Below are 23814 nucleotides of genomic sequence, written 5' to 3'. Positions count from 1 at the left end.
GCATCTATGGAAACCTACCAAACCCACACATTTCTGAAAAGTTGACACCCGGGACGTCCAGAGTGGCGTGACTTATGTGGCTTTCACCAGGGTTTCTTAATCAGAAGCCCTTGCAAACCTTAACCTTTGGCTAAAAACTCACATTTTCCTTACGTTTCTGTGAGGGAAAGTTCTAGAATCTTCAGGCGTCAAGCCTCAAATTTCTTACCAACCAGCACTCTCCTACATCTCCCGATATAAATGTTACCTTGCTTGTGTGGGTGGACTTAGCACCCGCAACAAGAAAGGGCCCTAAACACAACGTGGAGACATCAAAATTTCCTGTCAAAAACGGACCTGATTGGCGAATATCAGTAGCTACGGTACTTCGGCCCGTGCTCCATGGCCGCCCAGGGAAACCTACCAAACTCAAACATGTCGGAAGAGAAGACAAACAAGGAAATCCACTTTGGTGTTCCTCTCATGGATCCCACAGTGTTTTATTACCCACAATTCCCTGCACTCCTCAAACTTTGCCTAAAATCACACATTTTCCTTTCATATCTGTGACCTAAACTTCTAAAAACCACAAGGATCCATAACATTTCTACCACCCAGCATCCTCCATTTGTTCCGATTGAAAAATGCTACCACACTTGTGTTGTTGGGCTTAATGCCCTTGATGGGCACATATCAAACAGGGTCATTGGGAGTCCTGGGGGGCCAGCGCAGTCCAAAATAAAAAGGACGTTCGGGGTGTGACTCACCCAGGCATTGCACCATGCACCCACCCCAGAACAGGTAGATTGGTCTTTCTGTAGAAAGACTGTTGGGGTCATTTGCTGGAGGTTGCTTGGGCCAATATATCCCCCCTCCCCCCAGGGGCAAACTTGGGTAAACTCATGTCTGCCTGTCGGGGTAATTTTGGGGTTAGAGGCTCGACCTAATGTCCGGGCAGGCCGCTCTACCCCTTTTAGGTAGTACAAAAAATCTCCCTGGTGTCTTGTGGTCATTCCACTGTCTTCTTAGATGCGAGGTGCCAACTACTCGTCCTGCAGAGTACTTTTGTCTAGAGTTGCAAAGTGGCCACAAGATGATAAGAAAGTGCTTTACAAAATAAATAGTTGGCTGGAAATTATGTGGATCATGTCCAGCGTTTTAAAACCCTCTTGCCCCTATCAAAGCCTTTTATTTAAAAATACTAATTTCTCTTTTGTAAGAATTCTTCCTTAAGTGCCCTATTCTTTGCTAAATTCCTACAAGATTCTCTTTCTGCCCTCTTTACCAATGCATCCTCCCATCTGATTCTTTCTAAATAAATTAGATATTATGTTGGATTTACATAAAGACATGCATACTTTGTCTGCATGGAAGGGTATTTTTCACTTGCTACGATGTCCCTCTCCTTACTTTCATGCTTAATGGGTTCCAGGCAATTTCAAGTATGTTATGTTCTATCAGGGGTCTCCAACCTTTTCTATAGTGAGAGCTATTTTTGATCATCGAAAACTTTGCTTACCACTGCGCAACATAAGGAATCCGAAAGGGTACACAACATAAACACAGAGACTCGAGTACTCCAAGGTGTGGCGAGTGGGCATTACAGCGTTGTCACAATAGCCAAAGAAGAAAGGAAGAAAAGGAGAGGAGCAGATAAAAGAAAAAAAAGGAATGAAAGGAGAGAACTGAAGGAAGTAGAAAAAAAGCGGAAAAATAGAAGGGAAAAAAGGGATGAATGGAAGAAAGTCAAAAGGAATGAAGGAGCATTAAAGGAAAAACAAGCAGGAAAGTAATACAGAAGGAAAAAAGATCAGCAGAAAAAAGAGAGGGGGAAAAAAGAAAATGAAGTGAATGAAAGGTGCAAAGAAAAGAAAACAAAAAAGTAAAAAAAGAAGGAATGAGCTGCGCCGAGGTGCAGTATTTACACCGTTGGATCCATTTTATCCCTACACTGCCATAGAAACAAACTGTGCAGCACATGGTCCCTGACCACAGCAATTTACCTACCTTACAAGGACCCAAGGGAGGCGATAGACAGTGTGGAGTGTGTGCACTAGGCAGGGGATGGCTTGAGAAAGCGTGCTAGACTACCTGGCCTCTACGCTCCCTTCATCCCGCTTGGACACAACCCTCAGTTACCCCCACCTGCAAGACCGGGGCGCCAGACTGTAAGCACGTAGCCATAACACTATACCCTTCTCACACCTGTATGCAGAGGATAACTTCATACCGAAACCACTACATCTTCGACTCTCACCACACTTGATATCCTTTTATAATTCCAAGTCTGAGCCACCTGCAATGCATCACACAACACATTCCTAGCCCCTCTTCCAACACTAACCAGCATTTGAACACATTTTCACCACGGCCTCGCCACGTAAACTGATAACTCGCCTTTACACCATAATGCAGCATGTGCGCCACTCACGGTGCTGGCTGCACATATGGCATGGGAGGTAACACAGGGACCCCGCAAATAACCGATAAATACTCACACCCAATTACAGACGACGCTTGGTACACTTCAAAGTTGTACACCACCTCTACTGCACCCAATGCAGCTCTATAAAAGGGGACTCGCTGCAGATCCACAGTGCCTCAGGTGCCCTTCACCTCCAGGCTCCTTCATTTACCTTGCGTGACAATGCCCAAATGTAGCTGCCTTTTTGGGAGGGAGTGTTTTAGACTATACGCACAATCCCAGGACATATGGGAGCCTTTCCCTTCATTCCTATGCCAAAGGAACCCCATCACCGGAATTGGGAAAGGCATACCCGAGAGACCACTCCGTCCATGATGGTGCTTGAATGTCTATTCCACTGAACAGCGTGGGCTTCCACAATGATATACCTCGTAAATTGTTGTACACAAAGCTGGGCATCTGTTGTCACCTTTGTCTTTGCAACAGTACCAGAGGTATCGAGTTGCACATCCTGCTCTTCTTTTTTGGGATAATGGGAATGCTATGTACGATTCTTTCGCTGTCATGCAATGCTTAGCTACCGTGAATCCTTTCCTCCCCCCTTTCACTTAGTTCTGTCCCCCCCCCCCCCTCCCTAATCCCTCTTTTTTCTCCCTGTTATGTTATGGTTGCTGTATAGTTCTTTATTGCCATAAATGCTAATAAGTTGACAACTTAAAAAAAGAAAGAATGAGCAAGAAAAAAACTAAAAGAAGGTAGAAAGAAACTGAAATGGAGAAATGTAGAGGCAGAAATTAAGAGAAAGGAAGAAAACCGCAACAAGCAAGAGAAAGAAAAAGAAAGATGAAGCAGAAAGAAAGAGGTAAAGAAAGACTGACCTAGGAAGAAAGATAAAGAATGAGAAAGGAAAGAAAGTAAGAACAATGGAATCAAGATGTAAAACCAGTCTAGAAAGAACCAAAGAGAGAACGATCCTAGGAAGGGAAGTGGGAATAGAGAAATATAGATAAATCTACAACATTATCTGAAGAGGGTACTCTGCAATGTGGGCTTCATAGGCCTCACATAAAAGGGTGCACAGTATGCACTGTGCTGCCTTTCCAAAAGGGCAGCTGCATGTTTTCAAACCTGCTGACGGGCACTGATGTGTGAGCTACTGAAAGGCAGGCAGCAAGCTACTGGTAGCTCGCGATCAACCTGCTGGACATCTCATCATTAACATGGGCAGTCTGGAGACTTATTGAGTAGGGTTCCAATCTTTCCAGTGCGGACTTGAGTCTGATTTGGTGTGTAGCTAGACTGGATTAGCCGAGGTGGGCATCGGGCGTTTCCCCTGAAGGTTAGAAGTATGGAGGGCGAGCTTGTAGCAAGAAGTTAAAAAAACACTGCCAGGTTCCTGTATATCCAGCAGTTTTCGAGCAACTATACAAATGTCAAGATAATTCTGGTGACTAAGGTACCTTCTGGAGAGAGATGAGTTTTGTCTAGTGACAGTTTTGACTCATCTAAAGTAGCACAGAGGGTAAATATGCCTGCTACAAAGAACGTGTACCATGCAGATCAAAGAACAGTATTATATGTGCGTAGCTCAGTGGATTAATACTTTTGTCCCGGTGATTCTTTTGTTACTGTGCAGTTCATAAATTACAATCCTAATCTAGCACTGTGAGCTATGAACTGGCATCAGAAAGCTGCATGCAAACTGCATGGTGCAGGTCAGGAAGTTGTTTTTCCCTGTATTTCATTATCCTGATGTTAGAGGAGTATTCTGTCTAGTGTGTGCTGCTGGATGCTTGTTTTGGGTCCTAGCCATCTATGGATTGTGATCGGGTGCAAGATGACTGTTATTGTCTAGTGTGTTTTATTGAGTGGTTGCCTATATTACAAGTTTCTTTTTTGTGAGTGTGGGTAGGAAATACCTGATAAATCATTTTTGGCATCTTTGCCCCATGATGGAGCCAGTCTTATCGCCTGTGGGCGGCATAAATGGCAATGTTTTACTCGGGTGATTTGTAACCCTTGTTTTTTTTATTATTGTACAAAGGTTGCTCATAGTTTGCGTTTTAGCTTCTATAAAGGATCTTCTGTGGAGTCTCTCTCCAGTTTATCATTGTTTAAGGGAAACTGATTAAAAAGGTATATCTGTGTTGTCCAAGGTGAAGTTATTAAATTGGGCAAATGGTATGCGTTCATTTTAAGCTAGTACTCATAGTATAGGCTAACTGTGGGTATTTGGTGACCCTTTTTGGTGACTGTGACCATGTTTAGTGACCAGTCACCATGCAAGAGGGCTTCCAAAGAAAATTCCAGATACGCAGTTCTTTACTAAAGATTCTTCATGTAATTTAAAAAATGCTAACAAAGTTTAGGGTCTCTATTTCATACATTTAGTCACATTAAGGATATTCAGGGACATTAATCTAACTACACAGACTTAAAAAGCCTTTTATGGCGACTTCTAGTTTTCTTCTGTTATTTTTGTATAGTGTACTGTCCTCCCAAGGCAGTGAATAATGTCAGTATAATTTCCACTCATTCTTTTTCAGAAATGGAAGATCATGTCTTGCCAGATGAGGATTGAGCAGTTAAAGGAAACAATATGTAACGGAAGTGAAGCAATAACAAAAGGTAAAGAATGAAGCATTCATGCTGAATACATTACTTGTTTGGAACACTGTATAATTGAAGGCTATGACCTCCATAGAAAAACTTACAAATCAAAAGGCATGACACTTTTTCTAAACATAGGTGCTCAAAAATGAAACAATATAGATATCAATTTAGTGTACCAATTACTAAATTAAATATTTAGGCTACAGTTTATCCAATACATTAGATCTAGACCTCATCTAACACAATTGTTCCAGCCTGATATGAGTAGTGTTCCCTGATAACCTGTTTCATCCAGATGTCCAATGTTTTTGAATCAGTATGTCTGAGACCACAATTTAATTTGAGTGTGGGTTTGAGGTGTGCTTAAAGTGCTACCAATACTACCAGGAGCCTTCATGTAAATCCTACGACCGCATAAATTCATCTTATCTTCTTTATTTCTACACACTGACATTGGCATTAAACACTACGTTTTTGTAGATTGTGTTGATTGCTTGTAATGTGTTTCGATTTCAAATTAAGGATTTTAAATTAACAAGTTTAATCTGCTGATCATAACTACTTTAGCAGGGCTGTCACTCTTTTTTTTTTTTTAGCCTCTTGATGTCGGGAGTGCAGACACCTCCTTGCCTTTCTTTTGTGGATTGATTTTCTTGACTGTTGCCTTGGTTTTGTGGTGGTAGATACATGTTATTGAAGGTTTCACATTTTCTTAAATTGCACCCAGTCCCTTTTGTGGAGGTGGAGGCTTCAGCTAGCTGTTAACTATTTGAGGGAGTTGATTATATCACTTATTGTGACCCCATTTTCCAAGATTCCAAACCATTTTACATTGAAGCCTATCGGACAGCTCAGCTGTCTGGTTTGCTAAAGACATCTTGAAAACATTCAGGCGGCTGACCTAGCATTAAGAATGCATTCCACCTGTTGCTTACCATTGGCTTTGTGGTTTGTAACTCACATTTTCTGGCTTTATATTTGCTGGCTTTATTTGCTGTGGACTGTCCCGCTTTTGTTCGTCTCTCATGTTGCCCAAAACATGTTTACTGTATTCTTTCACAAACTAGCTTTCTGTAAACAGGCCTTTAAATCATCCTCTTATCTGGTCACATTTGGTGTGCATTTAAAGACAGACGTGAAATGTCAAGCTCTCTCTTCCGAGGGAGCTTGGTGTTTGCTTTTCTTTCTCTGACTTCAAAGTGAGAGAATTTATGTGACAATCCTACTGAGTACCAATGTAAAAAGAGAAAATGAAGGAAGCTTTTTTGGTCTGAGCTCTTTTTTTGAAGATACGTGTTGTATATACCTTGTAGACGTCAGCCCGCCTATAGGCTTCCCATTGCTGGTTCCATCATTGCTCTCATATTCTTTCTTCCCATTTGTCCATGGCATATGTGCGTCCTGCCTCTTCCTGTGTTAAGCCCTTCCCTCAACTCCTCCTCAACCCCCCCCCCCACCCCCCCCCCCCCCCCCACCCCCGAGAGCATGAACCAATTACTACCATCCAGGCACTGATCCAATTTTAGCAACTGTTTTAGGAACTACTTTTTATTTATTTATGAGCTCTTCACACAAGCCTTCATGTTTTCACTCGCATCAAGCTCTGTTTGTAAACAAGCTATTACATCTTGTTTATATCTCGTCAAAATTATATTTGGTCTCTTAATAGCAGGCACCTGCCCTTAACTCTGATACTGGGGAATTGTTCGCGGTTTCTCTTCCTGCATACAAGACTTAGGGTTCTCATCTCTACGCTTCAGCAGCAGAGCAGCCACTGAGTTGTCCACTTCGCCCGAAAAAGGTGCACACCACCCGTTGTGCTACCTGCATTGTGTACTGTCCCTCACCTCCCGATCTAAGTCACACTTTATTTCAGATCAAAAACTAGTACGCAGGTTGCCTAAGAGATCCCTGCGGCAGAGACATAACGTTTGCACGTTTCCGCGCTAACATCTAAACCGGGAATAATGACAAATGTGAATCTTGACAGCCATATTTGATTAGTGCTGATTCTTGGTATTTTCAGAAAGATACATGGACGCACCCTGCAGCTTTTGAAGATTTTCCCAGGAACTGTGACTTTGTACAAAGTAAAGCAAACATTCTGAAAGATAGAATTAAGGAGGCCTGTGTATGTGAATTTAATTTAATAGACTTATGACAAATATACTGTGCATGTTAATGTATGGTAAGCAGTGAATAGGACCCCCTCTCCCCTCTCCTGTTTGCTATTGCTATGGAGCCGCTGGCGGCGAGGTTGAGACCGCCTCATGCCGCCAAAGGGTTGGGATTCAGCACAAGAGGGCTGCTGGTTTTGCTCTACTCGGACGACACTACCCTCTATATTTCGAACCCTGCCGAGAACACCGCTCCCATTCTCTGGGAACTAATGAAATTCGGGGGGCTCTGGGCGTATCTATAAATTGGACCGTACAGCCTCGTTCCCTGTAGAGGACTCCCTCAAGTGGACAGATGGCCCAGTGAAATATTTGGGGATCTGGCTAAACAGGGATGAGCAGAAAATTGGAACATGAACTTTGGGCGGGCAGTCTCGTGGCTAGAGGGGAAAGTGGCTGCCTGGGCCAGGCTGCCGCTCTCATTGGTAGGGAGGATTGTGATAGCCAAGATGGTGGTTTTACCCAAATTCCTGTACTTATTTGTAAATATCCCCGTTCCCATAACCCAGGCGTTCTTTAAAACTATTCGCACTCTATTAATCTCCGAGGTGTGGGCGGGGAAGCAAGCGAGGATATCATGGGAACTTTTGACTCTGCCGCTGACCCAGGGTGGGATGGGAGCCCCTGACATGCCATTATACGTGTATTGCGCCCAGGCCCAATTCTTGCAACATTGCGTGCACCCCACCCCGTTTCAGCCACACACGGCGGTCGAGCGGGATGTTGCGGCCCGGTTCCCCTACCAGTGCCACTCTTATCAGTCATACAAGCGACCATGCGAAGGATCGACACTGTCGAAACCCTGCGCTGCGTGTAGGACCGGCTGCGTGATAGAGCCCAGTTGCAAATACTGTATGCTCCTTCTGTTCCTCTAGCACACAACCCCATGATCCCCGCGATGGATGAGGGAGCAAGTCGGTTGGTAGCAAAGTCTCTAGGGCTCCGCACATTTGCAGATCTATATCTATATCCCAGGGACGTCTTCATATCCAACGCTGGAGGGGGGAGGTGGGAGTTTCTCTAAACTATTTTTATATTACAAACTTCGGGTGACATGGAGGCAATTGCATGCTACATTTCCGGCACCACCCTAGCCCTTAACCCCGGCCGACTCCCCAACTGCGTCCAAGCCGCTCCTGGACGCACCCATGGACCCTTCGCATGCAACTTCTGCAAGTACGACGTCACCAAGACCAACTCATCATCCACTAACACAAAACAGAGATCTGACACCAACCACCTAAAATGCATCCTGCTCAACACCCGCTCGGTTCACAAACACGCCATTGACCTTTGGAATCTACTAGACACCATCTCTCCGGACGTCGCCTTCCTTACAGAAACATGGATGAACGCCTCCTCAGCCCCCGACATCGCCATTGCCATCCCGGAAGGCTACAAGATCATCCGAAAAGACCGCAACAAACAAACAGGAGGAGGCATCGCCATCGTCCATAAGAACACCATCCGCGTCTCAACAAGCTCAGAGGACAACCTCTCGTCTGCTGAACACCTCCACTTCCAGATCCACACCGACCCAAAGACCACACTCAGAGGCACCCTCCTCTACAGACCACCAGGACCCCGTGCACAATTCAGTGAAGACATCACTGACTTCATCACCCCACACGCCCTCCCCTCCGAAGACTACATTCTTCTGGGAGACCTCAATTTTCACCTGGAAAAGAGCTACGACAGAAACACCACCACTCTTCTGGACAATCTCGCCAACCTCGGACTCAAACAACTTGTCAACACCCCCACTCACTCCGCAGGTCACACACTTGACCCTATCTTCACCTCAAGCAAACACATTTCCTTCAGTCACACCACAGCTCTCCATTGGACGGACCACAGCTGCGTGCACTTTATCTACAAAAAGACGACAATGCACAACCATCCTCAACCTACTCTACGAAGAAACTGGAACAAAATCACCATCGACCAGATCTCCTCATCGCTTCTTCAAAACCCCCCGGCCAACTCTTCGAACCCCAACCAAGCAGCCACTAATCTCACTCAATGGCTAACCAACGGCGCCAACAACCTAGCACCTCTTAAAAAACATCATATCAAACTAGGCAGCAAAAACGTCCCCTGGTTTAACGATGATCTCAAGAAATCCAAGAAACTCTGTCGCTCCCTTGAGAAGGCCTGGAAAAAACACCCAAACACCTGCACCAGGGACGCATTCAAAAACGCCACCCGCATACACCACCAACTAATCCGGACTGCAAAGAAAGCCGCATTCAAAGACCGACTAGACAACAACGCCCACAACAGCAAGGAATTATTCAACATCATCAAAGAGTTTACCAACCCCACTGCCAACTCCAACGACATCACGCCCTCCCAAACCCTTTGCGACTCCCTTGCTTCGTTCTTCCACGACAAAATCGCAGACATCCACAACAGCTTCGACAACCAACCCGGAGACCAACTTACCCAACCTACCCCCGAACCCAAACCTCCCTTGAACATCCTTAATGACTGGAACCCAATCTCCACTGAGGACACCATCCGCCTAATGAACTCCATCCACTCAGGATCCCCCACAGACCCATGCCCTCACCACATCTTCAACAAAGCAGACTCCATCATAGCACCACACCTCCGAGACGTCATCAACTGCTCCCTCAACTCCGCCATCTTCCCGGAAAGCTGGAAACACGCCGAACTCAGCGCCCTTCTGAAAAAACCCGCAGCTGACCCCAACTCAAAAACTACCGCCCCATCTCGCTCCTGCCATTCCTGGCCAAAGTCATCGAGAAAGCTGTCAACAACCAGCTCGCCGCCTTCCTTGAAACGAACAGATCCCTCGACTCTTCACAGTCCGGCTTCCGAGCCAAACACAGCACTGAGACCGCACTCATCGCAGCAACAGACGACATTCGAACTCTACTGGACAATGGAGACACAGTAGCCCTCATCCTCCTCGACCTCTCCGCTGCCTTCGACACGGTCTGTCATAGCACCCTGTTACAACGCCTCAGAAACATCGGAATCCAAGGAAAATCACTCGACTGGATCACCTCGTTCCTTACCGGAAGAACTCAGAGAGTCCGCCTCCCACCGTTCAAGTCAGAGGCCACTGAAGTCATTTGCGGCGTGCCACAAGGATCTTCACTCAGCCCCACCCTCTTCAACGTATATATGAACCCCCTCGCGACCATCGCACGCCAACACAACCTCAACATCATCTCCTACGCCGATGACACTCAACTGATCCTCTCACTCACCAAAGACCCTCTCACCGCCAAAACCAACCTACATGAAGGAATGAAAGAAGTCGCTGAGTGGATGAAGCACAGCCGTCTGAAAATGAATTCAGACAAAACAGAAGTCCTTATCCTAGGTACCTCTCCCTCCGCCTGGGACGACTCCTGGTGGCCAGAGGCCCTAGAAAAAGCACCCATCCCGACGGACCATGCACGGAACCTGGGTGTCATCCTGGACTCCTCACTCTCGATGACCAGACAAGTCAACGCCGTTTCATCATCCTGCTAACATTCTCCGCATGCTCAAAAAAAACATTTCGCTGGATCCCCACCGAAACTAGAAAAACGGTCACCCATGCTCTGGTTACAAGCCGCCTGGACTACGGAAACACCCTATATGCCGGTACCACCGCCAAACTTCAGAAAAAACTCCAACGCATCCAGAACGCATCAGCCAGACTCATACTAGACATCCCGCGTAAAGACCACATTTCTGGCCACCTGAAAAACCTCCACTGGCTTCCCGTCAATAAGAGGATAACGTTCCGCCTCCTAACCCACGCACACAAAGCACTTTACGAACTTGGACCCGAATGCCTCAACACACGACTTTCCTTCTACACCCCCCCCCCCCCCCCCCCCCCCCCCGCCAGCTAAGCTCTTCCAACCTAGCCCTTGCCGCTGTCCCTCGCATCAACAAAACCACCATGGGAGGAAGATCCTTCTCCTACCTGGCGGCTAAAACCTGGAACTCACTTCCCATTCACCTTCGCCTCACTCAGAACCACCTAGCATTCAGAAAGCAACTTAAAACCTGGATATTCGACATGTAATTTCCCCTCCCACCCTCAAGCGCCTTGAGACCCTCTGGGTATGTAGTGCGCTATATAAATTATTTGACTTGACTTGAAAATGTACTGCAGACTTCTTCCCCTCTCAGGCTCATAACCCGCCTGTACCGTAATATGCAAAATACTGCCCCCGTACTAAGGCCGAAGTCCCTCCAGAGTTGGAACTCGGAGCTAACTATTCAGATCACGGAGGATCAGTGGGCATTCTGCTGCAATCAGTTCACTGCTCTGTCCCCCAACTACAAATTGAGACTAATTCATTTTAAATACTTTCACTTCTTTTACAGAACCCCAGTTCAGTTATATCGTGTGGGAATAAGAGAGGATGACCAATGTTGGCTATGTGGCTACACACCAGCTTCCTTCATACACATGGCATGGAGTTACCCACCTCTGGCAGCCAACTGGTCAGATATCTTTAGCAAAATACATGACATAATAGGCACCTCTTCTGAGCCGCAGGAGCTTATCGGCCTACTAGTCTATGTGAGAGACACTGAGGTAGCAAAGCACAAGCTACATGCCATATTGCTGCTGCTGGCTAAGTGCAGGGCGGAGACCTGGGTACAGGATGTTACATTTAGCCATACACAACTGACAACATTCTGGGAGCTGATGCCATCTGCGGCTAGACCGAAGGACATTTGGGCTCCGTTCCTTGACTCGGCTCGCTCACTGCAAGACTTTAGGGAGGAGTCCCTGGAACAGGCCGGATCTCCAGGATCACAATAAAAAGATGGGAGTTTAATGTTTGACTGCCTGTGGTTATAGTGTGGTATATAATGCCTACATTAACTATAAATAGTAGGATGGCCGGTCTGGTATTTCCTCCCCTGCACTGGGGTGGGTTTAGCTAACTGTTTAGGCTGGGACCCACCAAGGCCCACGTTTCAAGTAACACTTTTTCTATCATGATATGCTGTGAGTGTAATATGTGTATACGGAAATGGCAATTATTTGTGTAACACAAGTGTCGCAGAAATGCCTCTTTGTCCAAGCTGCTGTTAACGTTATTTCTGAAATGCCAATAAAAATAACTGTTAAAAAAAAAGCAGTGAATCAGACTATACATTACTTCTGTATTTTGGAACAGTTGTTCTGTTTTTGATTTCGCTTTGTTGTGCTGACGTATATAAATATCTGTTTTGTTTACATGTGAAAATGGGACAGTCACATGCAAGCCTTTTCAAACTGCAAGTTGAGTCCTACTTTCTTTTCCATTACTTGGGCCTCGGCTAAGGTCAAGCAGTGTTACATTGCAGCTTAACAAGGGGTGAACAGCAAAACACACATGGTAATGGACGGATTGTTGCATATTGGCAAACATTCACCCCCAGTCACAGATCTGCCAGGATAGCTTGACTCCAGTGGCGTAGTGAGCACGGGACCCATGTCTTCCCACCTATGTGGGAAGGGTATGCCCAGATGTGGATCCCGTGCTCCCTGCGCCACTGGAGTCAATCCTGGCTGAAGACGGCTGATAGCCAGATTCCGGTCCAGGGAAGACATGGCTTGGCAGTACGGTCTGGACTGTTCCCATGAGGCACAGGGTCAAAATTGATTTGCATATGGCCATGTCTGAATTGGGGTGGCGTGGTGAGCAAAATAATGATGGATTAAACCCAGATCTGTGACTGGGGGTGAATGTGTTGCCAATGTGCAACATTCCGTCCATCACCTTGTGTGTTTTGCTGTTCACCCTACGTGGGAAGGGTATGCCCAGACGTGGGTCCCGTGCTCACTGCGCCACTGGAGTCGAGCTATCCTGGCTGAAGACGGCTGATAGCCAGAAACCGGTCCTAGGATGCTTGATTCCGGTCCAGGGAAGACATGGCTTGGCAGTTCGGTCTGGACTGTTCCCATGAGGCATAGGGTCAAGACTGATTTGCATATGGCCATGTCTGAACTGGGGTGGTGTGGTGAGCAAAATAATGATGGATTAAACCCAGATCTGTGACTGGGGGTGAAGGTTTTGCCAATGTGCAACATTCCGTCCATCACATTGTGTGTTTAGCTTAACAAGGGGAACATGCAATGTCCTGCTTTTGCGATGCATAACCACCAGGTTCTACGCTCTGTTGTAAAGACATTGCAGAGATCTATTGGATTTGCCAATCCTTTTTCTTTTTTTTCTTTTTTTTAAATTGACTGTTGATGATTCAGAAAATATCAGGATTGGTACAAATGAAGTGCATGGTATTTGTAATTCTAAAGTGTGGTGGAAAGAAATATTTGAATACAGTGAAAATGCAGCACTACTTGAGGGCATGACATTTATACACATTCTTTTGTGTGTAGGAAAACCGTATGTTGGTGCAACTACAATGGTCATTTCAACTGAAAATGTGTTTATGTAATGGTAGAGCGCTGCCAAAACCATGCATACTCCACACTACGCCTTTCCACTCTATGCCATGCAACACCATTCTAAAACATTCCACTCCACTCTACTACATGCCACTCCACTATACACCCTCCACTCTGAGACACTCTATGACACGGCACGCCACTCCACTTTCCTCCCCTCCACACCACGTATGCTACTGCACTCTACTCCACTCCTCTCCAGTCTTTCCCACTTCACTCCACTATACCCCAATTTGCCGAACCCCACACCTCTACAGTCTACCCAAATCTTCTACCTTCCAATCGACCCCACCACACTGCCCCAATGTACCGCACTCCAGTCTACCCTGTTCCAATCTTCCCCAGTCTAACTCATCCCACTCCAGTCTAGTCTACCTCGATCTGAATATATCCAAATTAGTACAAATGAAGCACATGTTTAGATCTGGTCTAGGCACTGCTTGCACTTTCTCTTCAAAACATGCTGTATTCAGTATATGAGCATAAGGCTCCGCCCACTTCCCCCATTCCTTTTAATTGTCTCCTGTTCTTTGTAAATTGAGTGTTTTTATTGGTCAATAGGCTCATTAGTCCCTCCTTAGTACCGCTTTGTCTTTTTGTAACCTTCCATAATGACAGCCCCGGTACATGTTTTGTTACAACCTAGGTTTCATGTACAGCCTCGGAGCACTATTTTCTTAAAGGGCTTCAGGCAGGGCACACGCTTGGTCCTAGGCAAGGCTGGCAGTGGTCACTTTACCCACTAGCACATCTCACATTTATGTGAGACCTTCTATCAATTTCCCTCCACACAGAGTGCAACCTAAACCGGACTTAATATAATAATTCTTTTGTCACATTTCAAAGCTACTAATTGTATATGGACATAGGTATTTGAATGTATTATGGGTAGGTGGATTTACCAGATCTTCTGCAGGGTGCAGTACCATATGTATCCTCTTCTTGCGTGTGTACTTCCTCTGGAGCATAGCGTTTGATTGACTGACTTGTGTCATCCATTGCTCACGTTTATAAAACTACTTTTTTCCTTTTTATTCAGCACTCCATGAGACATACGTGTGTTTTCTAGCCCTCTCCCTCATGTGCTGTTTCTCCCCCATCAAATATCTGTTACCTGCTCTGTGGTGCCTCCCAATCCTCTGAGCTTGTCTGCAAGCACAGCAGACTGGATAATATTCCTCTGGTACGGCTGACGAGCACTTGAAGGATTGTCCTTTTTTATCTGCTGCAATCCACATATTGAATTCAAAAAACTTTGGCACACACAGGCTTTTATAGTGACGGGGAAGAGCCATCTGCTGAAATCACTCAGCTGGCATCTAAGGTAGAAGGTGTATTAAGAATCACACCTCCCAAAAGCCCATACATCTGCTTCCTGGGCTGCAGCGGAAAGCCAAAAGCCTAAATCTTGTGCACACTAAATTTGGTTTTGCCAAGATTTTTTTCTTTACTTCCTCATTATTCTTAATTTCCTTTCCTTTTTTTTTTTTTGTGAACAGTATTTGCAAAATAAATCATGCCATTTATAACGATTGCAAACATTAAATTCAATGTCCAGTTCTGAGATATCATGAAATTTGCTTTTCCTCCAGTGTTTAGAAATGTTTTTCTTACATTTGTTTACCTATTTTTAATTAATACCTTGCAGACATTAACAAAGTAAACACCTCAACACTCCTGTCATAAATGTGAGACCTGTTTTGTTTTGCCAATGATTGTTTATCATGATTCTAAAGCACATATGGACCCAAATCCTAACACTAAACTGAACCTACACACTAACTTGTCTCAACCCTATTTTCCCTCCGGGGTTGTAACTCCAGCTGAAGGCAAGGCACCTGTTACGTAAGAAATCGAATGTGAAAGGTCTTGTACGTTTACCTGGTAAGCAGAGTAAATGAGTACTTTCTTTCTGGTTCTGTTAATTGTACAAGTAAAGTTCAGTGAGTGTTAAAACCTGGGTAATTAGTTCTCTATGGCAAAACCAAACATAAACTTAATTTTCATTGCAAACCCAACCACAAAGCATAATTTTAATGACCTGTCATGCTGGGGGTTCTTTCTCAAGAATAATCTTGAGTGATATTTACATTAGAGTATCAACTAACAATAATAAAATCAACATTTAAAATTAGTGCAACGGATTAACAAGTTATGGTATAAGTTGCTTATCCACACAAAGCGCACGCACACCCAGGGGTTTCATGGTGCTACTTGGAAAATACAGGGAACAGAGGGGAAGATTACATGTAAGCTTTCATAAACAGCCACGTTTTAACCGATTTCCTGAATTTGAGTAGGTCTGTACAGGATCGAATCTCCAGAGGGAATGAATTCTAAAGTCTAGTGGCCAAGTATGCAAACCGCCGTCCACCTTGTCGTTTCCGTTTACAGGTAGGAGTGGTCAGCAGCTGGAGATGCATTGAACGGTGATTGCGTGGAGGTGTATACCTAGTTAGAAGGGTATTGATAAATTTAGGACTCTTGCCGTGTAATGATTTAAGGACCAAGCATCCCGTCTTGAATTCTGTCCTTTGAGATATTGGAAGCCAGTGTAGTTTCTTCAGTAGTGGTCTGGCAGATTGCCATCTAGGTTTTTGATGGATCAGCCTGGCCGCCTGATTCTGGACCTTGAGATTGCTTTTCAGTGTTGTCAGCGCAGTGCAGAGACAGTTTTCAGGAGCCCGTTCAAATGGAAGTTATGGCGAAAGACCACTGAAGATTTTTATATTTCATCCATGATCTTAAGAAGGTGATGTTTAGGCATTAGAGTGGTATACGAGATCTGTTCATCCTCAAATTTCAATTTATGGGTAATTAGCTTGTCGACTATAACTGCGCCTGGTTCCTCTGTAAGCATTAGGTTTTGATGTTTAACAAGTGATTGGTTTAAAATAAGCCATTTTCTTTTTAAAGAACCTTAATCTAGAAGGAGCCATTCTAAGGCTTCAATCAGGTAATAAATTAAATTAAACATGTTAGTCTCTTCTTTGAAGTCTGAATGTATAGCCCAGTGCCCCTCATCTTTTTTTCTATTAACACGTATCTCCTAAATTCTCAATTTAGTATTTTTCTTGTCCCAGTGCCTCCTTTTCTAGTGTTTGTCGTTGTTATTATTCCATGACTGGGCCATCTATTTTTTCTGTATAAATTGATACCCTCTCCTTATGTTTGAAGAGGTTTCTTGTTTCATAGAAGTATATTTTCTTAAAATGAAGATGGCAACGTGCTTCAAGTAGTGATGCGTGGTCTCAAGTACCCCCTTATGACATTATCCCATTTTATTGACCTTGGTTATTTTGGTGCAGTTAGAAAGGTGATTGGGGGAAGTCATCTGTAAAGAATAGAGTCGATATAAATTTCAAATTCTGCAGTGAAACCTTTCTCTCTCTTTTGCACTATTCCTTCCCACAACTCTGTTTAATTGGCATATTGATCCTGAGAGGAACTGTAACTGTAGCGGAGCTAGCATCTAAATGTTGTGTACAACTTTCCCATCCATTTCCACCTATCCCTCTACATAACTTTCCTTTGAACTCTGAATGTGTGATTGCCTTTCAGCAAAAAGTTACTGTTCTCTAGTAAAATATGTATTTTTTGTCAGAATATTTTCACATTCTTTGCCTTTTTAGAACTAATGCCAATTTGTGGATTCCAGTCTCCAATTTGAAGTCAGTCCAATTAAGAGCTTCTGGTGAAGTTAGCTACAGATCCCGTATATTTGATACTCCATCACACTGTCCCTCTCGGCCTTTAGTACACACATTACAGCTACTTACGTTTTCCTAAATTCTGTGTATTCAGCATTATTCCAACTTTTACAAATAAATTACCATTTTAAAGCAATTTGCATTCCCACGACTTCTATTAGAGTATCAAAACCCTTCGCTCAATATCTTTGGATAATAGAGTGCTCCCATACCACATGCAACAGGCAGAGCCACTGGCAAATTCACATCTAAAGCAGTCTTTCAGTTGTATAGCATGTAAGATAGAAATACTTAAATTGATTATTTCGCAGCCGAGCTGGATTACCAGCTGCCAGGCGGTCTTCTTTGCCTCCACTCAATCATCCTCTCCCATCTCAACCAAATACAATGCACATTTGCCTTTTAATTGCACCATTGATCCGGGACATTGATAACTAGAGTTTTATACAGGCAGAATATGTTCTTCCATGGGCAACTTGGGTTCCAGGTGGTTATGTTATGGAATCGGCTTGAGGGAAGTCCTGTATGGGGCCTAAGCTGCAGATTGAAAATAAAATTGGGACGTTTGGAAATCAGTGTTCAGTCAGCTGTTGAAAGAATAGCATATGGTCTACAGCCCACATGCATCCCCCAACCTTGAACTGTACAGCCTGTCCTAATTCTTGAATTATAACGGGTACGTAACTTCTTCAAGCCAAGTCCCATACCACACCAGTTTCCTTTGTAAGCTTTTTAAACTAACCCATCGATTTCAGCGCCATATGCTAACATTCAACTTTGGTCAGCGTCACTACAGAAACCATTGCTGAAGAACTACCTCAGTACAACCAGGACCATGGCGCCAGCAGGTAAAACGCTGCTACTTCTAGTCACAGTGCCAGATCATCACGTTTCACAAATAGCCAGTTGTTGATCAGGCGCATCTGCGCTGTCCAGTGATCGTGGAAGTCCACTGACTGAGTTCCCCCATCGTATGGTGCTTGGGTACATTTCTTCTGCGTGACTCTCTACGAAGCTCCTGGCCCCCTCATATAATTATCTGCTGCCTGCAGCTTCAAGAACCATGCGGGCGTGATCCTAAATGGGTAGTTTTGCGATACTTATATCACCTGTGTCAATGTCCCCATTTTAAGCAAGGTGCTTCTCCGCAGCATATTTAATGGTACTGTGCTCCATCTTGGCATGTGGTCTTAACGTTTCTAGGTTAGGGTTAGTAAATGTAGATCCCAGCTAGTCTTTGGGTCTCTGGATATCATTATACCTAGATATTTGAAAGGACTTGGTAGTAATGGGTTGCAGGATCAACTAGAGCCTGGCCTGGAGGGTTCCCAATGAGTGGGTTAGCAGCAAACTTGTTCCAATTCACTAAGAGGCTAGATGCCTCGCCGTAAACCCTCCGGATGTGCATCAGCCTTGGAATTGAAAACTTGGGTCTCCGGATGAATAACAGGACGTCGTCCCCATACATAGAGATACGGACCTCTATACCCCCTTCCCTCCTCAGTCCCCAGTTTTGTGCATCCTTCCCTAGACACTCGTGTGCATGACCTTAACAATGAGATCCCATGCTATTGGTTTCAATACTATGTGAATCTGACCTGGTATATGTCCTGGTTTTCATGTTATTCTATCTTTTGACATGTTTCAGATCAATATCCTTATTCCGTTTTTGCCACACTGCATTAGAATAAGCGCAGTATTTTATCACACTGGTTTCTTTTTTTCCACACTTTATTGACACCATGGGCTATATTTCCATGTTTTGCCAACCGTGTGACATTCCATAGCACCACTTAGAGAAGGGTGCTGTATCTCCGATACACTGGCTGTCACTATTGTCCCAACTTGCGCATGCGCGATAGTAAACACATCTGACACATGCCCGGTTTTGACTTCCAGCGCATATGCACACTGACTGTCACTATTGTCCTTACTTGCGCATGCGCGATAGTAAATACATCTGACACATGCCCGGTTTAGACTTCCAGTGCACATGTGCAGCGCACAGACGCTTTACTACATCCGCGCGTCGGACCTGTAATCTGAGTGGTTACCAGCCGCTACATGCCCGCTTGCACGGACCACTGGCCTACTGGGAACATAACCGGAAGCCCATATTTGCTGGGGAGGCAATATGCCGGCCCTCCAACTTAGCGCGATGATGGGACACCAGATGCCGCACTTCTGCAGCCCATTTACCTTGATTGGCATTAACTACCCAGCGCTGACACAGTAAATATCCAGACCCTGCTCCACTTATTTATCATAGAGGAGCGGAAGAGCTCAGACATTGGCACAGAGGCGGGGACCACTTCACGTATCAGTAAGAGTATGAATGTGTGGATGAATGTGTTTCCTTTACGGGTATTCAGAAACCTGATATACTACAGAACGTCATGTATGTTCTTAGTATTTACCTTTGTCTTAACAACTTGTATTCTGTGTTTTTTCTCCTCATTACATTTTTAGCGCTTGACCTAAGGGGTCTCCTGCCCTCACGCTCCTATGGGGCACAGTGCCCCAACCATAGGGTAAGCAATTTGGAGACAATGTCTCCTCTCTGGTGCATAGATGATTGTCACAACTACTGCACTCCTAGCCACTCACGATAGTATCTCGGTGTGTGTGGCTGATTATATAATGTTTTGTCTTTCTAGTGCTCTGTCACAGTTCTTAACTGATCTGTTTTTCTTTCAGGCTTTAGATACAGGCCAGATCACGGTGGATAGTGATCTTTATCACCCCACCGAGTGGAAATCCTCTCACCACAGTTTGGTAAGAGTGGAGCCCGCAGTTTACTTATTTGTTTAGATCCTTATGAATGCCACGGACCCTACTGGGCCACTGGCAGAAACGTGTTGACCGCATTGATATCGGTAGAGGGACAATAATATCCACATAACACTGATCACTTTATTTTAATTACCATATAGATGCCAATACCATTAAAATTTATTTTGACCTCTACAATGGATTTTTAACCTCACTATTTTTCTAAGGGCCCCCCACTTAGTTTAGAAGTGCATCCCTGTCATCAGGTGTATGCCCTCCCTCTATCTAACCAAGTTTTTAGAATGCGAGGACTGGTAAATTATGAAGCATCACACCAGGGGTGTGTGAGACCAGTCCTTCACTTTTTGTGAGATGCCTGCACTCACGATTTGATTAGCACTAGCACTAGCGACAACCCACTGGGAGCGGCTCTACTGTGATTAACAGTTTCTGTTGGAGGCTGCCGGCTCCTAGCACCCCGTGCCTCTGGTTCCCTCATCACGGACCTTGTCTGGGTTTTGTGGTTACACTTAACAATGAGATCCATGGGAGAATGCTATTGGTTTTAATACTATGTGAATCTGACCTGGTATATGTCCTGGTTTTCATGTTATTTTATTTAGTATATTTTGACATGTATCAGATCGATATCCTTATTCCATTTTTTTTTCTATAGATTGTGGGAAATTTGTCTTGTTGCATATATTTTAGATGTTTAGCTATTTGTCAGGATCCCATACATATAGGTAGCCATCATGGCACTCCCTTAAAGCCTCACTAATCTGCTCTTTTGAGTTTCTATTCCAAAATGGCGGTGAAATTGGTCCATCTTAGTTATGCCTCTGGCGCATGCTTGAATTTCATTCCAGACTCTGTCTTCCTTTAAATCAAACCATGCCCTTGGCCTCCCTTTTACGGCAGAAGCTGCGCTGCTGATTCATTGGCTGGCCTCCTCTCAGCTAAGTCAGACTGACAATACCGTGCAGCACTGTGCTGCTGACACATCTGCTTAATCCCCCGCATCTCACCCGGATGGATGGAACTCTGCGGAGGGCCACCTAAGTATGTGAATGTGTGATGGTAAGATTTCGACCCCCCCCCTTCATCATGCTTTATGATGTGGCCATCTCTGTGCCATTTCATATGCCGTCGTTATTTGTTTCGTATATTTGCAGTCTGTTTTAGTTATCCATGTACATTTTCCTCACACTTAAAGCCCCCGAGATGTAGCGGTACATCTTTGCGCCATATGTGGTGAGTTGTTTATATGTTCATATACACAATGGCTAATTGACCTTATGCGTCCTTTTTTCAATAATGATCACACATTTATTATCATTAGCCCTCCATTGAGCTTGACCTCCTTTTTCTATCATCTTAAGGACCAGACGATCCTCTGTATGCAATTCGGGATTTATCCGAAACGGTAGATATTTTTTATTGGAATAACCATGCTTCTACTCTGCATTAACTTCTGGTTCTTAATGATGAAAGTTTTATAGACTGTTTATCCTTTATGTCTTAGGACAGGAACACTTTGCATCATTACAAGTCTGCTGAGCGTGTTATATATTTACCTATGCAGCGATCCAAGTAGCCTTTCAATCAATAGCAGGCTTGTCTGGTTTTTGCATTCCAAGACTCCTTTTAAAAAAATATTGCTTTAATCTTGTTGGGCTTTATCTCATTTAACCAGGGCTCGTGTCTCTGGAGCACTTTTTCATTGACTTCTATAGAAGTTTTGCACAATGTGGTTCTGTGTTTTTTTTATCTTTCACCATTTCTTAGGGTTCTTTCTGTTCGGTAGCACTAAATATAGCTATAGGCTTTTTGCCAAATAGTGTATCTTTTCAAGCTAGTTTTGGTGAAGGTATTCGTTTTTGGTCAGTGGTTACAAATCGTGTTCTTTATCCCTACTCTTAGTTACTATTTCTTCGGTCTTGTTTTCTTTAGGGCATTATTTCATTGTGACATGTTTTTGCAGGTACTTTTGAGTGATATTAGCATGTGTCATGCGCATAGACAATTGAATACAAGCCATAGGAAGATTCGACATAAGACATTTTATCAAACATAATGAAGTAGTCACTGTATTATCAATCTATTATACAATTCAGTATTATTCTATGTATGATATTTCACTGCTATACAAATTCTCATGTACTTTTTGTTTTTTTGGACTTTTGAGATAATAGCTTTATAAGAGTTTATTTCTGTTAATATATTTTTGATATATAAATTATTTAATGTTAAATTAATAAAATATTTGTTATACACTCTAATATATATATTTATCTTTTTATTGATAATACATTGTAAACTTAGTTGCCTAAGGTTTCTGCACACTGGCGCATTCTTCCTTAGTCATAACTGTCAAAACTGTCTTGGCATTATACATAGGTGTTGTTTTAGGGTTGCCCTGGCATCTTCTAAACAGTGCTACATGTTGCGCAAGGATTTCGGTTTCAATTGTCTTTCTGTCTACCAGCCAAGTATACAATTATTCTAGCCTGATGACAGCCTTCATTGCATCCCATAAGGTAATGTGCAATATCCACAGTATTGGGTTCAGCTTCAGTATACATCAGTCTTTCCCCCTATATATTCATGGAACTTGTCATCTTGCGACAATCTTGTGTCCAGCCTTCACTGCCTGTGGGACCCTCCTTGGAGACGCCGAAAGGTGATTTCTATTGTTGAGTGGTTGGAGAGAGTTCTTGGCAGAATCTTAGCACTCTCAACCCCCGATAAATCTTCTGCTGGGATAAAAAAGTAGTCTAGCCTGGAGTAAGATTTGTTTGAGTAAGAATAAAAGGTTTAATCCTATATTTCTTGGTGTCTACCCCTTCACACATCCCTATGTCCTAGTGATTCGGCCCAGGCATGTAAAGTCTTCACCCTATGAGGGTTGGCTGTGTATTTGAAATCAGCATGGGCAACCATCGAGTTGTTAAACCCTCCCTCTATAATCCTCTTTCCCTCAGGGCTGTAGTATAACTTTAATCAGATCTGTCATAGTCATCTTGATGCGGAGTTAGGGTTGGGTGGGGTTGGAGGAGGGTATATACACTTGCAACTGTCCAGGATCATCCTTCCCAGTGTAGCACCCCACTCTTGAACTTATCATTTAGCCCAATTACGTTTCAGGAGACCAGTTAATAAGGCAGAGCTATCTTACTGTGCGACATGGTAAATTAAAATATTGCAGTGATGTACTTCTATATGGAATGAACTGCCTGCACTTTATTATGTAAAGCTTAAACACAATGACAAATCTCCGCTCCCCACCCACACTTCTAAATGTGAAGCATCTGTTGCTGTTATAATTAACTAAAACTTGGTCAGAAGGGGTGACTGAAGCTCCTCCTCATTCCACAACAGCTATGTTATATACTATATAATCCCCCTGCCTGCAGCAACCCTTAATCTCTGCTGCTCAGCTCAACTGGGGAAAAAACACCAGCCCAGTATCAATGGGCATTGGCACACAACCCACCCCCCCCCCGGCTGTAGTATCAATGGGCATTGGCATGCAACGCCCCTCCCCTCCCCCCCGGCCGTAGCTTCTCTATTGATTATTGGTTCTGTCAAAGTTTGAGCATCATCCATGTTGGATCCTTTGGCTGAGAATCCCTTGACAATGTCAGTTGTGCATATCTTTGAGCCGAGGCGGGGTCTATTTTTCTCTTTACTTGCCGCTCA

The 23814-nt window shown here is 44.1% G+C and overlaps 1 protein-coding gene across 1 annotated transcript in view; it reads left to right on the top strand.

Moving 5' to 3' along the window:
* Nucleotides 1-23814, top strand: part of ATG14 (autophagy related 14) — a 233042-nt gene that overhangs the window by 73584 nt on the left and 135644 nt on the right. The window contains exon 4 of the mRNA XM_086937445.1: nt 4951-5032. Coding sequence (XP_086793571.1) covers nt 4951-5032 — 82 coding nt within the window. The remainder of the gene's footprint in view (nt 1-4950; nt 5033-23814) is intronic.

This window comes from Lissotriton vulgaris, chromosome 9 (assembly GCF_964263255.1).
Source record: "Lissotriton vulgaris chromosome 9, aLisVul1.2, whole genome shotgun sequence".
NCBI classification, from domain to species: Eukaryota; Metazoa; Chordata; class Amphibia; order Caudata; family Salamandridae; genus Lissotriton; species Lissotriton vulgaris.
Note: the sequence above shows the minus strand (reverse complement) of the source record. Positions and strands in the feature narration are given on the sequence as shown.